Raw genomic sequence first — 18,897 nt, forward strand, 5'->3', positions numbered from 1 at the left:
TTGGGGGCAAATGATACTTTACTACAATATTTTTCCACACTTTTGGGCAGTGACGCACCTGTGGCCTATCAAACCATCTCCTCTCTCTTACCCTATGCCAACTCTTGCAAACACACCCACAAACCAGTTATCCTCTATCTTTTTTCCATTTGGGTTTAAAATACGCTACAGAGTTAGAAAAGCTGGTTCATGGATCACACTAAGGATATCTGAAACACACTGAAATGTTCTAACATGTTATTGCCCTATTGGTCTTCTACAGTATATCAAAAGGTGAGTATTTCATCAACTAAAACTGATCATCATAAATGATCGTAAAATTTCATCAGTTAAAAAAAATGGCCAGATTGTATTACATTATTATTACAGTGATGACTTATCCTACCACTTACATTAATATCAGTCAATCAGAACAAGCATTTTATTAAAACACGTAAGCCAGGAACCATGTTAAGCACTGGGGATACAAAAAAAAGCCATAATATAGTCTCTGCCCTCAAGGAGTTCATATAAGCATGTAAATAACTACGTACACACAGGACACAGACAATATCAATGGAAGGTGATCCCTGATGGAAGGCACTAATGGCAGTGGTGAGGCTGGGGATAGGGCAGACAGGGGTGGTCTTCAGGATCATTTCCATTTATGTAGGGACATTATATCAACTGTGGTTGTTGCTTCAGTTGTGTCCAACTCTTCATGACCATGGACCATAGTATAAACCAATAATGTCTATGGGGTTTTCTTGGCAAGGATACTGGAGTATAGTTTGCCGTTTCCTTATCCAGTGGATTAAGGCAAACAAATGTCAAGTGACTTGACCAGGATCACAGAGCTAGTAAGGGTCTGAGGCCACATCTGAACTCAGGGCTTCCTGATTCCAGGTCCAGTGTTCTATCCACTGCACCACCTGATTGCCTTCACTATAACCATAGTTCAGTAACTACTTGTTAATTGATGTAATGTTAGGATAGAATCTCTCTTTGATGGCATATGTATATCAAGTCAGGTTTTCTTAACTGGTGTCAACCTGTGATTAAAGTCGAGCTAAGGCTTAATTAAGAGATTCTTGGAGCTCCCCTCACGCTTCTAGTAAACCGACAGACCCATATATTTACACCTTATGTAAAAGTTAATATTCTCACTTTTGGTTTAAAAGCACATGGCAGTGTCTTTTATATATATATATATATATATATATATATATATATATATATATATATATATATATATATATATATAATATACATATATGTATATATATGTATATATATATAAAAATAAAACATATTTTATAAATATAATATATTACATAAATATGTATAAATATATATATTATACAAATATATAAAATATATATATTTATATACACACAGACACACACACATGCAATGTCATTTATTTTTCTATACACAATCTAAAGTTAGAATCCCAGAACGATGGCGGCCATCTCTGCCTGTAGCTTGCCTGACACTCAGCCAATTAGCTTGTGGGCAACACGAGGGAAACAAAGCAAAAGCAAAAAAAAAAAAAACCAAAAACTTTTTGCTGGTGCTTGGTACACTGTCTGGCACATAGTAGACACTTAATAAAAGCTTGCCGGCTTGTTGACAACACAAATTTGGTCTCCTGCTGCACTCAGAGGTTTTTGTCCTGGTAGAACCCAATGGAATTGGAACTCCATGCCATGAGGCTTTGGAGTAATACTTTAGTGGAGATGTATAAACTTTAAACTATTATAGTTAACTTTCCCACATCATGAGGATTAGGTGTCTCTGTGTTCTAGAAAATCCTCATAAAATTTTCTGGCCTTCCCTTTGTACAAGAGATGAAGTCTGAATTATTATGGTATTTAAATACAAAATATGTTGGTTGTATACAACTCTATACATATATTTTATGCATTTCTGAGTTTCTAAACTTTTTCTGGGTCATCTGCTGGTCTTTGTATGTCATCTCTGGCCTCCGCAAACTCCCCCCAAATTCCCATTTAATCTCTTATGTTGACCTGTGATATATTAAAATCTTAATGGGGAAAAGTCGTGATGTGGAAGAGATAACTGTACAATGTGTTAAGCTGGGATCTTGAAAATGATAATGATAGCAGGTAGGAATATTGCTTGGTTGAATGACATCTGCAAATGAAAACCTGAAAACAGTCCAAAATTGACTAGAGAGCTAAAATGTCTTTTAAAATCACATTTCATTTTCTTTCAGCAACAATAATACTATCTCATATTTTTATAGCACTTTAAGCTTTCAAAAGCCTTTTCCTCATAGTCACAATGGGCTTATAGTAATAGTTAATGTAGAGAATCATTAGCAAATACAGATTTAGGAACATCTAAGTGAAACTATTTTCTCAGTGGTCTAAGTTTTAAATTTACTAGCTGAGCATATGGATCTATCATCATCGGGTGGTAATGCAAAAGGCCCAAGTCCTAGGGTTGTATGGCCTGTGGCATTTCTGTAGCTCATCTAAGTATTCACGGCTCCTTGTTATCACCAGGAGCATAACTTCTCATCATTTTAGAGAGTGCTGCTTGACACGATGCTGGAGAATAGAGCACATTACATTCCAACAGATTCTTAAGAGAACGCCAGGCCATATCTTTCCAATTGAAATCAAGAAAACAAGGCTCCTCTCCAACTGCTTCACATTATCCAGGAAACCAATGGAGGTCAGGGTTCGCTGCTCCTTAGTATTCCCCACACATGGCCCTCAGACACAACGTAAGTACCCAAGAAATGCCAGTTCTTCAAGTGGCTGCTGCCAAAATATGTGTTCAGTGAACAATGATTAGGCCTCTGTGCAAGACGTGTTGGAGGCTATAGGATAGACTGGCAGGAGTTCTGCCCTCCAGAAGCTTCCATTCCAGTGAAAGGAAAGACCTGATAAAAATCACTCTCATACAAAGGAGAATGAGATGACCACACCATTTTTTCATTTTCTTTACATATATAAGGACAAACAGAACAGGCTGATGTAGGAATTCAGAAGAAGAGAAAAACGTGTTCGAAAAAAATCCTTGGCTAGGATATATCCTGGCTCCCCAAGGGACATTGGTGATGAGGCTGTGTTCTACCTCAGGAGTCCTGCGAAACAACTGTCTCTATGGAAAGAAGAAAGCTCTTCCTGGATTGCAATGCTCCATTAGAGAGGGCATCAGGCTCATTACTGAATATTACAACTTCAAACTAAAGACTTCAAAGGTTGTGGCAGGGTTTGTTTCTTTAGACAACATACTTAAGACATAAAAGAGATTCACACTTGGTCCATATCAAAATATGTGCCACTTGTTGAATGATTTTTTTCAACAAAACAATCCCTGAGAAATGTACTTTCAAACCATAACCAATTCTATCTCCGTTTTAAAAATAAGAATTCAACAAAGATTTTGGCCTCGTCGTTTTGGATGTCTGCTTTATACCATACGACTCCGACATGATATTGAGGACATAATCCAATCTTAGGTCTACTGCATGCCTACTGATGCCATTACATTGGACTTGTTACCAGTTAGGTGAACATTTTTATTTCATGGTCATGTTGAAAGTGGTAGTAGAGAGAAACAAATGACTTGGGATGTATCTCATGCACAACTTTGTCCGATTACAAACCACAAAAAGATACTGATTTGACTGTTGGACAGAAATGTGCTAAATATGTTATTTTGATGGATCCCATGCCATTTCTGCCTCTGCAATTTCTAAAAGCTCTTCATTTGTTTGTTTTCCTCCTTTCAAAATACCCCTTCTTCACCCTGGCAAAATCCACTGTAGGTAGAACAACAATAGCCTTGTTTCATCTTCAGCTCCCACTGCAGAAAATTTATTCCCTCCAAGACTTACCTGAAATATGTTGGCTGATATCATTTAAGTGTTTAATCTGTCTATTCTCAGAACAATAGTGGGTTTTTTTCTCTCTTTCAAAAGAGTTCAGAACACCCCTGATATTTATTGTTCTGTCCCTGGGCCACTAAAATACTTTGAAAGGGGCCTCCTGGCTAGGCTTTTATAGCAACAGGAAGAGGCAACCTTAGATTTGGCTGTCAGAAAAATCATCTTGTGAGTCTGGGATCATGCTTAGAAAAAAAATCAATTTATATTATTAAATATAAACTTAGCTTAAAAGAAAATTATGAGGTCTGTTTCTCTATGCTAGAATAAAGTTATTTGTCCTCCTAAAACTGTTGCATAAATATTTTGGTACAAATCTTAGGGAGCATCAGAAGCGAAACAATGCTGGAACAATTAGAGTGTTGGGTTCTATTTCAAGAGTCTCTTGAGAAGTGAAGCAAATTAGTAAAGGAATCACCACTTCCAGGGTCTCCTTCATTTGGCTTTAAGTGGCTTCTGAAGGGAATATCCTCAGATGAGAAACTTCTAGCACTCACGCAGAGATGACCTGCTTAAAGAACTGGCTGCCTGATTAACTATTAACTGCTCTCAACAGGATTAGATAATGAAGGACATTGATGACCATTAATTAGGAGGAGGGCACCTTAATTTGTCACTTGATAGGGCCCTTACAATGATTTATAGATTAGTGCTACTTGCAAATGTGAAGGGAAAGAGAAGAAGAGAGAGAACCATTAAGTTACCTTATCAAGTGGCCAGCTAAAGAGGCCAGAGGGTCAAAGAAGGGCCAAAGTGGTCACTTCAGGGTGAAGTCCCAAACACCAAAGCAGTGCCAAGCCACATTGACCATCATTTGGTGGTGAAGTCAAAAATATGCTAATTTATTGGTGGCAATTCTCCCTTTTTATGGTTTCAAGCAGTTAAGACAAGTGGCCTGCTTAAAAGCTTTTCATTTGAAAAGAGATTAAACAAAATGGTTTGTCAGGGCTGCTTGGCTGTTTTATGTCTTTGTTGAAAAACGGGGGAAAAAATAGCACCCAGCATACCGATAACTGTCACACCACACTCCCTGTGCTGCTTAGTTAGTGTCTCTCAAGTCTTTATTTCATGGGTAAACATAGCTTAATAGTTCTATATTCCACTGCTCTTTGCCAGATTAGATTGAAATAAATCTTTTATATTACTGCCTTCTGTCAGTACAGCTTGCATAAAAATCACAGTGAAAAAAGTTTAAATTTAGAAATTTACTTAAGGATATTAGTGTAAATGATACCGCATTTAAAATGACACACAATTTAAAGGTGACTTCAGTAACAGGGAAGAAAAACAGTTTCCAAATACTGATCTCGACTTCTCCCTGAGCTCTGCAGCCCCGGGAGGTGCATCTCTCACAAATGAAAGCCTCCCTGTGAGGGCAACAGCAAGGAGCTACTTTCCCACTCACAAGCAAGGGTGAATCATTCATGTTTAATTAAAATTTCCCCAATATCTTTGGAAATAAGCAGGTTATATTTATCATCCAAGTTTACAGCTTCTTTTTTACACATTTAAAACCAAAAATTAATTTTATCTGATTTTGTACAATAAAATCATGAACATTTTTACAGAGCAAAAATAAGACAAAAACTACCCAAAGGGTTCAGAAATCATCCCCCCAAACAAAAGAGAGAAATATGCAAAGTATTCCCTACAATTCTGCACAAGATCAGAGATCCTACTTCCTTTCAGAATACACAGAAGCAGAGGGGCTTCTGTCTCTTACCTCAATGGTGAAGACCTTCCTTTGGAGTTTGAAAGCAAGGTCCTTCGTGTCGGACACATCGCCAATCAGGCTATTGAGCCGGGGGATCTGGTGTATGTGAATCAAACCTTGCAGAAAGGAAATTAAAAGAAAAAAATTGAGAAAACGCTGTCATCAGATGCATAAATTAGAGAGCCTGACAGCAGAATTCTGTATATTTACACACGCATCCTCCCCTTTTTAAACTGGAGCTTACTACCAGGAGCAATGAAGCAAACGGTGCGATTATACTCAAGTAATCAAGCAGAATAAGATAAACAGAAATCCTTGTGCGAGGAAAACTAATTGCACTTTGGTGCAGAAGTACAGATGTAAAGAGGGATCTTAATACTTGTCAAAACTGCAGCCGGTTTGTGTGTGATTTCCGCTTGTATTTACAGTAAGCAAACACGGCTATCACCTTGCCTGCTGCCCACTGCACCACTGAGTGATCTTTATTTTATTAAATGCACCAGTAAGCAGCCGGCAAAACAAAGCTTGGGGGTGACTGATAACTGGGGAAGCACTAATGAAAAAGTATTTCATCGTGCACCTTATTAATGACTTGAACAAAGTGGGGTAGGAAATGACATTTCAGAGCACGTTAGAGGACAGAGCATGAACCCGATGCCATCCCAAGCCCCACGTCTCTGCAGCACATCACATCTCTCTGGAGCTGTGAGGAGCTTTATAGTAGCACTGGGCGGACTGGGAGCTCTGCCCTCTCTTGTCAACGGCAACTCAAGCTGATTTTTCCTGACAAGGACATTGGATGGTTTTAGTGCAGCTTAATGTAGTTTCTGAACAATCCTTCAAGGGTCATTTTCCACAGATGAAAACTAGGAATGTTCTTTACTAACTTTCCTCTGCCTCAGCTTATTCCCTATTTAGTAGTTTTCATTCCAAGGCAACTGAAGTCTAAGCAAGGGAGGAGCAAATTCCAAACTACAGTATATTAGACAAGAGGTCAGATGATAGAACACTTACTATTGTATACAGTTTTTTTTTTTAAAAGCAGTATTTAGACATTTCAGTTTGTTTTTTTGGGGGGAAATATGTCATATAGTGTACTTCACTAACTTTCAACTGTATTATACGCATCTATGGAAAAATATTCTCAAGCAAAATAAATGGCTTTTTGGCATGGGTAGGGAGGAAAAAAGGGGATTACTTATTTTGAAAAAATATATCTATCACCTAGCTTAGAGGTAAGATTTGGGTAGACAGCCTTTAGTTCTGAAACCACAAAGTACAGTTGGCACCATCTCAGACTTACTTCAATAGGCAAATTCAGTGGAATAAAATTGCCTGGTCGTCCCCCTTTTATCTGACTGTTACTCATTCTGACCTACACAGCTGTTGGGCCAGCTAGTACATCTGAGTTTCTTATAGAGTGAAATGAATAACTTCAGCTGAAAACTCTGAGCAGCAGAACCCAGCCTAATCCTCGGCCCTGACTGCCCAACATGCAGCAAAGAGCAGACCATAATAACTTTGAATGCAATTCTTAATCAGGAGAGTCTGGTAGACAACTTAAATACCAAATGGCATCATTATCATTCAATCGTTAGGGCTTATAATGGTTACATTATAATGGATGGGAAAAAAAACAAAACAACAATAAAACCCCCAAAGTTTGACAAGAATGTTTTTAAAGAATATGAAAAAAATCCCTTATGTTTAAAAAAAAATCTTGCAGAAAATAACCTCAAAATACCCCTCTCCTCATAAGAATGATTTATTCTAAGAATAAATTCTTAAGTGTGTCAGTGTGGACATGTCACATAGGAAGCTCTGACACAAGCAGGTGATGGGGGGCAAGTAATCTCTGGAGCAGGTTTTGTTCCGAGCTCATTTCTTCAGGCAGCTATTAGAAGGACAGGGTAAACTGATGGGAGAGTGTGGACATTGACTTCAGCAAGTATAGCTGGAATCTGTGTTCTTTAGTGTCCTTATTATTATCTCTACCCAATTTCTTGAAAAAACCAGGATGGGTGGGAAGCAGGGCCACTGTCTCAAAGGCTTCTAGCCGGCTTCCTTCCAATGAGCTGCAGTCAGCCGCTGAACGGGAGGTTTCCATGGGACCACAGTGCTGACTGCCACAATCACCACATCAGTAATTTATGCAAACTCAGGGCACCATTCTGGATTAGCTTAAAAACTGTTTGCTATTCAGTTTTCTGTATCCATTTTAGATCCAAGGCATGCCTGTCGTTTACTCTTTTGGCAATTCTATGACAAGAATCTTTTTTTTTTTTTTACTTTTGAAAATTTGGTTACCCAATGACTAACTATATGCATAGGAACAAATCAGTTAAAACTAAGAAACTAATCTGTTGTTGCTCAAATGGGCCAAAGTTATTTTGAATTTATTCAACAAAAGAGATGGTTTGTGACAAATAACTTTTTTTGCAAGTGAAAAGAAAAACTACTGAGATAAGCAAATTTCGTACACAGTAAATTTTAAGTAACAGAAATATGTGCACATTTATTCACGTAGACATACATGTTATTACTTCGGTTTGAAATCTGGCAGATAAAAACTATTGATTTCACTGCAATTTTAGCTCCCTGTTCAAATTATTGCCAGATCTCCTCTACATGTGAATTCCCCAGAGCCTGCCTGCTAAGATGTACATCTGACTAAGCCATGCCTTGGTAATAGGGGTTGACAACATGGAAGGAGGGGCCATGCTTTTTTGCAGGCTTAATGCACTTTGCTGAAAAATAGCCTCACTCAGGACTAGTTAAAAGGGAGGTACCAGTTAAGAAGTATACTTGAAATGAAATCGAATGCTGGTGCATCACAGATATTGCAATTGGACAAGATATTACCAAGTACTAAAAAATGGTACTTACCATGGAAATCCTTATATAGAGAATTGGCTTCTCTCTCAGAACCAAGAAATGACTCAAGACCAACCACTGTATCCGACAAGTTTCTAACACGTGCAATAACTGCTTTATTCTGTAAAACACGGAAAAATACTAATTTTTTTATTTTATAAATATAAGCAACATCCATACAATAAAATTTTATTTATTATTGATAGATTGGAGTAAAACAGGAAAAAAAATAGAGAAATAAAGTAGAATGTTGTCACCATGGGAAGCGATACTTGAGTCAGCATGCATGCAAGACCGTTTGCAGGGGCCAGTGCTGGTCTCAGCAGTGACAGGAGCTGGTTTTCTGCTCTCTTTAGGTCAAGGCTGTGCTCATCCTTACAGCTTCTGGCTTCCCAGGCAGCTTCATCCACTGCCTCTTGGGGGCTTGGCAGACAACAGGAATGAAGGGAGTAGCTGGGAATACTATTCAAGATCAGGCAGAGGTCTCCTTGCTGCCTGTCAGCTGAGATGGGCTTATAGGCTGGCAACAGCTGAGGTCTTACTATGGAATAGAAGAAACTCTGAAGGATCCAACTAAGAGGATACAGGTGTTGTTGGGCTATCAAGTCTCCTGACCTGTTTCTAAATGCTACCACTTGGTAACTGGGTCAACAACACAGGCAAAGCAAAGAAAGTGAGCAACCAACATGGGACCAACAAACAGTCTATGGTTTGTACCTCTTGAGGCAACACCACTATACCAATTATCTGTATTATTATCAATGCTAACAATAAACCCTGTTACTACAACACTGTGTCATAAATAATTAGAAGGTAGGTTCCCAGAGCACATCTATTTGTGGAGCAGCAATAGTTGTGAAAATATTCCGAATTCTGTCTGTCTGAATGTAAATATCAGCCTTGGAAAGCTTTGACAATTTACCCAACTAAATAACATGAAAACTGGGGATGACTTTTAGACTTTGACAGGGATTAAACCAGAAAAATATTCTATATGAGAATGTCTTAAGACATGTTTATTCTGAAAAATTTTATCTAAGTTGAAGATAATTTGATTTTAAGATTTTATGAAGTCCACATTTCAAACACTGATCCAAAATGTCTTCTTCCTTTCTTTGTATCTTAGTCACTCTGTATGTTAGCACTGGGCATGGTGTTTGGTACATAGTAGATAACTTAACAAACACTAGTTGACTGACTAGTTGGACTAACAATTTAAAAATGATAATTGAATAAAGAAATTTAAATTCAGATAGTCAAGAAAATTTAGCAAATCCTGTATTATGTTTCCATATATGAGGAAGGCCCAAAGACAGTCAAGGTATTACACTGAAATCACTTGCCTATCTACACTAGATGTGGCTTATAGGATTTTCCATTAAGTAGGAACGCACATGTCTTTTTTGTTTTTAATCTAGCAAAACTAATTAAAATAGAAAAATCACGCCTGAAGAACAAGCAAAAATACTAGCACAACTCAGACTTGGGAATATGTATTGTGATATGTGTGCATATCTGCCTTAGAGGGTTTTCCATGTAAGAACCCATATTGATCACTTATTTCCATCCATTTCCCATAGGAGATAACCCTACTCCAGAATAACAGTGTCTTCTTACACTAAATACACATCCTTTTCAACATTTCTTTAGCCAAAGACCACTATATCAAACTCATCCAGGTTGGGTTTCAGCCAGTTATTCTTCACCCAAACAAAAATGTCTGCCAGACATTCCAACAGCTGGGAGACAGTTCACAGTGAGTCAACTTGAAAATGATTCATTGTGCTTAGTATTGAACAATGTTGGGGTGGGGGTGGGTCAGTAATGGAGGGTGAGAACCAGTGGGAGAGAGGCACTCACCACTTCTTCAGCCCTCAGTTTGGGGATAAGCTCAAGTAGGATGAGTTCCACTGTCAAGATTACAGATGAACATTTGTTAATATCCTGAAAAATTTCTTAATCAAAAATGTTAGCTCTACTATTATCTACCTAAAAATAAGTAGGCCTAAGTTTAGGATCTAGATATTGGAAACTATAGGGATGAAAGAATCAGTTTAGCTGGACTCTAACTGGCATTTAAATCATCAAAGTCATTATATTTTTCAACGACTGCAAATAAGCATTACGTAGGGTATAGCAGATATGTGATTGCTATGAAATCTCTACATATTTTAAAAGTTGAGATTATTTCCTACATCTCATTAGGAGGATTCAGACTGGTTCATCTTCTCTATTTAGCTAAGGAGGGTCTCTTTCTCTCTCTGTTGCATCTCACTTTTCACCAATTACTTCCATAATAGCTGGTTGTCATTCTTATTTTTTAAAACTAGCATCTGCTGGAATAATATCTAGGAAACATTCAAGAAGGAAATCTATTAGCCAGTCTGGAGAAGAAACAAGTGAATTGTAACTGCTCTGGGTTTCAGCAACATGAAGTGCTATCTATCTCTGGGTCCCCACTTCCCCAGGAATTTGGTAACCATCTTTCATTGTTTCACTTTTGACTTGCACAGACATAACACCTAGCTATTAACAACAAACCGAGTTCTATTGTAGACGCTTGTATGAAGTGAAAGAGCAAGACTAAACCATTAACAGTAAAGGACTTATATTTAACAGTGATTCTTACTGCTCTCTGCATGCTAATTTTGGTAAACAAGTTTGTTTTAAATTGTGCAGGAAGCCACTTTGAATGGGAGAGTTGTGCAGCTATCAAGAGGATGACTATATGGTACAGAGCCTGGGAAATTATATATGGCTAAGACCTGCTCAGTTTTTGACTGAGTCAACCTTTATTTTAGTTGTAAGTTCATCCATTCTTCTGGTTTGATTCATGACCAAAAAGCATATATCTGTAGGGGAATGTGCAGCATAAAAAAAAGTTTTAAAAATTGTGTTACAAGTTGCTTTTATGGCTCAAGAATCCAATACTTTTGTGTACCTACTTAATCTCATCTTCAATTTCCTCCATTTTAATGGTCTTTAAATAATAATACCACTAACAACAATATTCAATTGATTTTCAATTGAAAAAAGAATCCAAAGTTACCAGCTTAAAAAAATGGAAAGCAGAAAAACCAGCAATGTATGTTATAGAAAATGTCCTAACAGTCCCATGCATCTGAAGAGATTTAGCAGGATGCTTTATGTCTGTACCATTTTGTGTTCACTCAGATTCTAGCTGCCTCAGTCTTATAGCATTAGGCAAAATGCTCTAATCGCAATGTAGTGAGGGATTCAATTCTATGGTGCACACTTGGACATATGAACATAATGATTCATAGTGAATTTGTAAAATTTACACTTTCCAACATGCAATGTCTAGTGACAGGGCATTCAGCCTGGGTGACCATCAGTGCCTGACTCTGACGGTGGCCGTATATGCAAGGCATGCTGACATCACCAACATACGTAGCACATACTGCCGCTCATCGTCTTGGCCCATCTGGACTTGAAAATCTATCCGAGCTCCAAAATCCCTCTTGCTCCATACAAATCTCCATCCAGCTACTCAGTGAAAGTTGGCAGTTCTGGAAAGCAGCCAAGACATGGCTAGGAGGGAAGCCAGAAGAAGAGAGAGCCAGTGGCCAGCAGTTTTAAGAGGGTTTTTTTGGCAGCTATGAAAGGCATTGTTTTAAATTACATAAAAAACATATTAAAGTTCCCAGCTGCATTGTAATTTTATATGAATCATTTAAATTAAAACTTATGATATTGTTGCAAAGGTAAAAGCAGATTAAATCAGACCTCCTGCAGTGGTTCTACTTTTGCCCTTGACTCACATGTTGGTGTTTTGGTTCCTAATGCTTCTTGTTTGGTTTTGCAGAAAGTGGATTATTTTAAAGGCCTCTTAACAAAATCCACTGAGCCAATTTTGAAATAAAGGAGATGCATTTTGTATTGTTTTTTCAACTTACCTCACTAAAAAACCCAATATGTACTTCAAAAAGCATTCTCAATCATATGAAGATTAACACGTTAAAATCATGTCGCCTCTTCCATTTTCATCATCCATCCAAAATCAAAATCAAGCAGAAGAGCTCAAATGCCAGATATGTGCCTCACTTTCACTTCATAAGTCATGAAGTCCCCAATAGTATAGTTCATTATATCAAAAGAAAATGTACTTCCAAGAAATATTGTAATAGCAGTATCAAAAATTAATTAACCCATACTAACTCAATCATCATGAAGCTTGAAAGGAATTAGCCAATTAGCATAATGCACATATGCGAAGCCTTGGCTAGAACAAACCCCATGGTTGCTCACTTTGCACTCAATTTTGAGTGGAGGCAGCAATCAAAATAATATGAAAGACACAGTTCCCAAATTTCAAAGTATCAAGCAACACTACAACCCTAAAGAGAATCCAAGAAAGAGACACAACCGACTACAGGGAAAACATGGTTAAATGAATGTGGTGGAAAATGAGAAAGGGATAACCCTGGCTCTTTGTCCAGAGTCAAGGGCACAGGTTTAAACTGCTACTTCAAGAAGTCTTGAATTATTGACTCACTATATAATATTGCCTGTAATTAAGGTTCATAAAAACTGTAAGACTGGTATCGCCACAAAAACATAAGGCCATTTTCTGGAAAAATAAAACACAGATACATGAAAACACCCACAAATCATAATGTCCTTGTAACATCTTAAAATGCCTACATCAAAGGATTAAAACACACTGAGGAGTATTTCATCAGGTGTTATGATTTATCTTTACTTTAAAAAGTAATTTATTTACTTCTTAAATATTTTCATTTTTGGCTCTTGAATTGTACAATAATTTATACTGGTTTTTCAATTTTCTTCACAATTTTTTCCCCAGGGTTCATAAGTAGATCATTATCAGTTTTTTATTCCACCAAACAGCTCTTTATAAAAAGAAGAATTTGCTCACAATTCTAAAGTTATTAAAATAGGGTTGTTATAACCAAATATAAACATATGGCTATAACAAATGATAACTGCATAAAGTACAAACTATACTTAATTATTTTTATTTTCAAGAATGAATATGTATCATTTATGAAACTAGTAATAAGAGATTATGTCAAAATGGTGGCAGTATTTGATTAAGAAAACTTCCCACTCAATATTTTGACCTAAGATCTAAAACTAGAAAGGTTCATACAACAAACTAAAGTAAAACATTTTTGTTTTCGAGGTAGAAGACTGCATCATCGATGAAATTAGTGATAAGCAGTCATATCAAATTGGTGGCAGAGTTTGATTAAGAAAATGAATGTTCCCAGACTCAACATTTTGATCACAAGGCCATGGATCTAAAGCTAGAACGGGGGGCTAACAGGCCAAATAGTTTCAGAGTAAAGAATACTAATGTAAAAGCAGCAGGGAATTTCTGGAACTTTCTGTAATTCAAAAATCAACCTTAGATTTCCTTGGTTCTCTCTCCATATTTGAAGAAATTAAAAATTAAACCCAAGAAAATAGCTTTGGTCTACTTTCCAGTCCTCTGAAGTTCCAGGCACTTTATTTGCACTCTAAGTGAAGGATGCATTGAAAAGTCCCTTCCAGATGACTCTGCTAAGTTAACAACAGTAGAATCCTCATTTCATGCACATGCAAAATGAGTTGCCCGAGTAAAGGGACAACATTACTACATGTAAGACACTGATCCATTTTCTTCATGCGTATTAGTCAATAACCTGCGATTCCAAACCATGATGTATAGACTTTTTCTTACTTTTTATAGTCATTTCAAGCATATTATATTTTAAGTCATTGAGAACAAACTTTAACTTTGATGAAGTCAGACAATGCACAGAACATACACACAACACTCCTATTTGTTGGTTAGAGAAGCTGCTAAGTGTAATGGACAGAGCACTGCAGCAATGGAGACAGCAATGGACTTTGGAGTCAAGAGGACCTGGATTTGGATTCTGCCTCTTAGACCAACCAGCTGTGTGATCACGGAACAAGTCATTCAACCTTGATAAGTCTCAGCTTCCTCAGTGACTTCTAAGGTTCCTTCTAGCTCTAAATTTGCGACCCTCGGCAAGCTTTCAATTCAAATATCACAAGCAGTTGAAAAAAATCTTCTATATTCTGAAAATGCTCCTGACAATTATAATGTGTGAACCATTTTAAGAAACCGTGAATGATTCCTGGATACTGCCTAATTCATGATGACTAGCTACATAGTATGCTCAGGGTTTCATCCAAGTAAACCTGTATTGTAACCAATCAATGGATCTAATGAATAGAATGAGGCAACAAACAAAATTGTAATAGTTCATTTTAGATGCATATTCCCAAATCCTACAGAGAAGTTAGGTGCAGCTCATGAAAATGATCTCATTTTTTCCTGGGGAGCACAAACGATATTTAAGGAGCATTTTTTAGTTTTAAAAACTTGACACGTTATAGGGTTTAGCAAGTTAGAATTTGTTGATTACCATTTTCTTCCTGAAACCCTAAAAACACAGTTCACAGAGGTCCGAAAACCCAATCCAACCTGGCTCAACAATTGCTGATAACCAAAGAGCCCCAAGGAACGTCCAGCTGATGTTTGTGATGCAGTGGCAGGTTAAAGATACTAAAGTTTAAAATCAGCTTAAGATCATCCCATATTGAGTATAAAATTATAGCCTGTCATTAGGAGCAGGCTGACAAAGCCAGGTCCAGATGGGAGACTGGCTGGGAAAAATGCTGAGGCAGGTGGGAAAATGATGGGAACCTGATGGAAGACAGGACTGCTCCCTCTGCTGGCAAGGCCCTCACCTGCTTTAATTTTTAACTAATGACTTGCTTTTCTTTAATTATTTAGCACATAACCCAATAAATAATGTAGATGTTCCATTCTCGGGCTGCTACTATGTGTTCGCACATTTCTGAACTCACAGTGCCCTATATCTTACCAGGATAATCTGTCAGAGCTATAGGCTCCAATGCTTCACCAGGGGTCCAATTATTAATCTTGTAATTTAACTGCATAATAAACATGTGCAAATCTACTTCTACTATTAAAATACCAATCCCTTTAAAAATCAAAGCCATCTCTGAATTATTTCATTAATATATATTTTCATTTATAAAAATAATGTAGAACTCTATGTTTTATAGTCTCTTGCTCAGGCTTAATATAATGTACCATAACGAAATAATATAGAAATGAACCAAATAAATCAACTATACAGGATACAAGAAAACAGCATGTCAGAGCAAAACAGAAGAGATGTACAGCGCCAAACCTATCTAATGACCTAATGATGTGAGTTTGCAGACATTATGTACTAATGTGAAGGGAATTTGGAGCTGATGTTTATACAAAAACTTGCTAAATTTTACAGCAAAAAATTATTCGTTATTTGATTTGTGATGTAAGTTAATAGCTGCAGCAAAAACATTTAGTAAAAATCTGTTCCTAGATTCTGGCCTATCACCAGAAGCTCCCAGAACAGGAGGGATCAGCTTTTTCCCCCACTGTTCTCCTCTGAATCCTGGCTGAAAAGACACTCCAGCTCCCAGCCTTCCAGAAGGCTCCATCCCAGGAATCCTCGGCTGCCATTTGGTTCGCTGATTTTAATCTCACAGGACTTTCTTACAGTGGCTCCACTATGCTGAACTGGCACTTGCTTCTAGAAGGGAGTTATTATTAAACTTGTAGGTCAATTGTGGCACTAACAACTCTTTGGAAGCTTTCAGCCACAGTATACAATTTGCTGGTCTAATTAAATATTAATTCCAAGTGTTACATTTTGTGGCTAAGAGCTTTTATTTTCCATTATCAGTCTGGAAGAGAAAGAGGTTACAAGGCTAATTTAATCTGTCTTCCCCATCTCCCCCCAGCATTAAAGCTTAACTACATAGGGCATAAAAACATCATTAAAAATGCAACACCTCTTTATGTAACAATAATAATGTAATTAATAGAGAAGACCTAAAGCATAAAGGCAGAACATAAGATGTGATATAATAATTTGAATAGTATGGATAATGCCAGCAGTTACAAAAGTTGTAGCAACAATGTTCTGTGCAGTCAAGTTTCAGGGATAATCTTATTTTGAAGGAAAATATATCTCCAAAGATTTAAACATAAATGTGCAACTACATATACTGACAGGTGAAATTTAAAACCTAGGTTTTTCAAAGAAATTCCCCTTAAGATGAAAAAAAACAAACACCTTTCAACTCTGTAAAGTTTGCAAAATAAAGGAACATTTCAAAAGGGTGTTGGGTTTTACTATACAGTAAAAATTACTTAAGATAATAAATTAGAAATACACATTTTTATGGTAAGTCAATATATGTCCCTCCATATATATATACATATATAACATATATGTATATATATATACATTTTCTGCCTCTCTATAGCTACAGAAATTGGTTATTTAACCCTGTTCGAATAAGGAGAATGAATACACAGGTTCCCTCCTCCCTTTTGCTTCCACAACAGTTGCGTCCACTATGCCTGGACACTGGGCATTATAAAGACTACGTATGTGGTCTAGGAGCCAAAGATTCCATATGTCCAAACAGATGACTCTATTTCCATACTGTAATAGGATATCTGACTATTTAGACTATTTACACTTGAAAACTTTGGGCCTTAAATGACACTTTCAGCTAATTCTAACAATAACAATAATGTTAAACCTACATTAAAAGAAATAAAGAGATTAAAAATACTTCAATTTTCTATAGTCTGATTAAGTGTTTCCTAACTGGACTAAGAAAGTGCCTAAGTTTACAGCAGTCATCTCTTCTTTTTGTTTTCATTATGTGCTTTAGTTTACATTATATATTGTTTACAGCTGGTATTTAAAGGCAGCTCAAAAACAGCTTGCTATCAGTGCTATGTTAGCAATGCCATTTTTTCTTATGTTTTTATATTTAGAGAGTCTATTTGGAGATCATCTTTCTGCAAAGTTCCAAATAAATTTGACCAAGAATAGAAATTAAATTACAGTATGAACTTATGAAATTAAAGGCATTCAAACTTATGCATGATTAAAACTAAATAAAGTAACTTTAAATGAACCACTTTATTCTGAAAAACAAAGAAAAAAATCAGGTAGATGACTTGAGTCACAGGACTCAAAACTATGAAAACTGCAAATAAACACAGGTAGAATCTGTTTAAAAGAAAATTGTAGACAACTCACACAGTCTGAAAGTATAGTAATATATAATAATATAATATATAGCTCTATAGTAATTTTAAACACAAACCAGACAAAAAGACAAAGAAAACATTAAAAAATAGAGCTAGGTTTAATGGAATAAAGTTCAACTTTTTTAAACAACATTTTCTTTATGTTATCTAAAATACTGTCACTATTTATATTTGTTTTTTGTGGTTGACAGCACCTACAGGATTATGAGGAAGATTGGGATAAGTACAGGCTGGTCAGAAATCAATAGAATCTATAATTTTGAATATTGGTATGATTTTTTTTACAAGAATTTAATAATAAATAGCAAGAGACACTCTATAAATTTCATCATTAAAATTTCTACTTAAAGCACACAGGAAAAAAAGAGCGTTTAAAATATCTGGTGATATGACATTGTTACATCTCCCACAATAATGCTCACATCTTTGACTAAATTAAAAATGTAACTGAACATTTTATAGTTGTGAACTCACAAAAATGTTAGCTCTTCACTGTGCAATTACTCTTAGTTCTTTTTTATAAGGATAAAAGATTTCACACTGAGAGAAATTCACAAGCCCATAGGAGTTCATATCTCACAATTCCACATTAGTGGCAGGTTCTAAAGCAGTCTATTGGTGGACTTAAGTTTAGCTGCTAAAATACTCAGTATGAACACTGAGGTCTGTGGAAATGAAAAGGGTTGTTTTCTGAGTACCCCTACACTGCAGCATACTTTAATACATTTACTTCTTCAATAGGTCTAAAGCTCCGGTATAGTAGTAATATTGCAGATCAATTTCTTAACTCATCAGTTTAAATATGGACTATATAACATATTAACTAAATTTCATTTGGCTTTGAAAGGGTCTTACAGTAATGTCTTTCTTACTGAATTTACCTTAGTCAATTAACTTCCCTTGGCATAAGATAGTTGATACTAAGAGGTAACAGCGTGCTCTCTAAGGAGGCAGATTCATGACTTAAGAAAGATGATAAAATCTGATTTTTTTCTTTGTTTTTCAAAATAAAATGGTTCATTTAAAGTTATTTTATTTAGTTTTAATCATGCATAACTGTTGCAAAGCATGGTGGTTTTATGATAATGACTTGTGTGAGGCTTTCACTGAACCAGCATCAGACTCAAATTCTGGACCGATATGGAACCTTTTTAGATTTGAAACTAATCCTAATTTTAAGCCAACACTAACATTTTTGTAAACAAAGTTAATGTACAAAAATGTTGATGAATTTTAGAATTTTGTTAGTAGTTGGTATTATTT

At 36.3% G+C, this 18,897-nt stretch overlaps 1 protein-coding gene across 3 annotated transcripts in view; it reads right to left on the reverse strand.

Annotated features, from left to right (window-relative positions):
* Positions 1 to 18,897, reverse strand: part of ELP4 (elongator acetyltransferase complex subunit 4) — a 266,170-nt gene that overhangs the window by 146,117 nt on the left and 101,156 nt on the right. For all 3 annotated transcript variants that reach the window (XM_072619250.1, XM_072619251.1, XM_072619249.1), the window contains exons 8-9: positions 8,502 to 8,610; positions 5,625 to 5,731 (exon numbers count right to left, since the gene is read on the reverse strand). In XM_072619250.1, the coding sequence (XP_072475351.1) occupies positions 5,625 to 5,731; positions 8,502 to 8,610 (216 nt within the window). The remainder of the gene's footprint in view (positions 1 to 5,624; positions 5,732 to 8,501; positions 8,611 to 18,897) is intronic.

Source organism: Notamacropus eugenii, chromosome 6, assembly GCF_028372415.1.
Source record: "Notamacropus eugenii isolate mMacEug1 chromosome 6, mMacEug1.pri_v2, whole genome shotgun sequence".
NCBI classification, from domain to species: Eukaryota; Metazoa; Chordata; class Mammalia; order Diprotodontia; family Macropodidae; genus Notamacropus; species Notamacropus eugenii.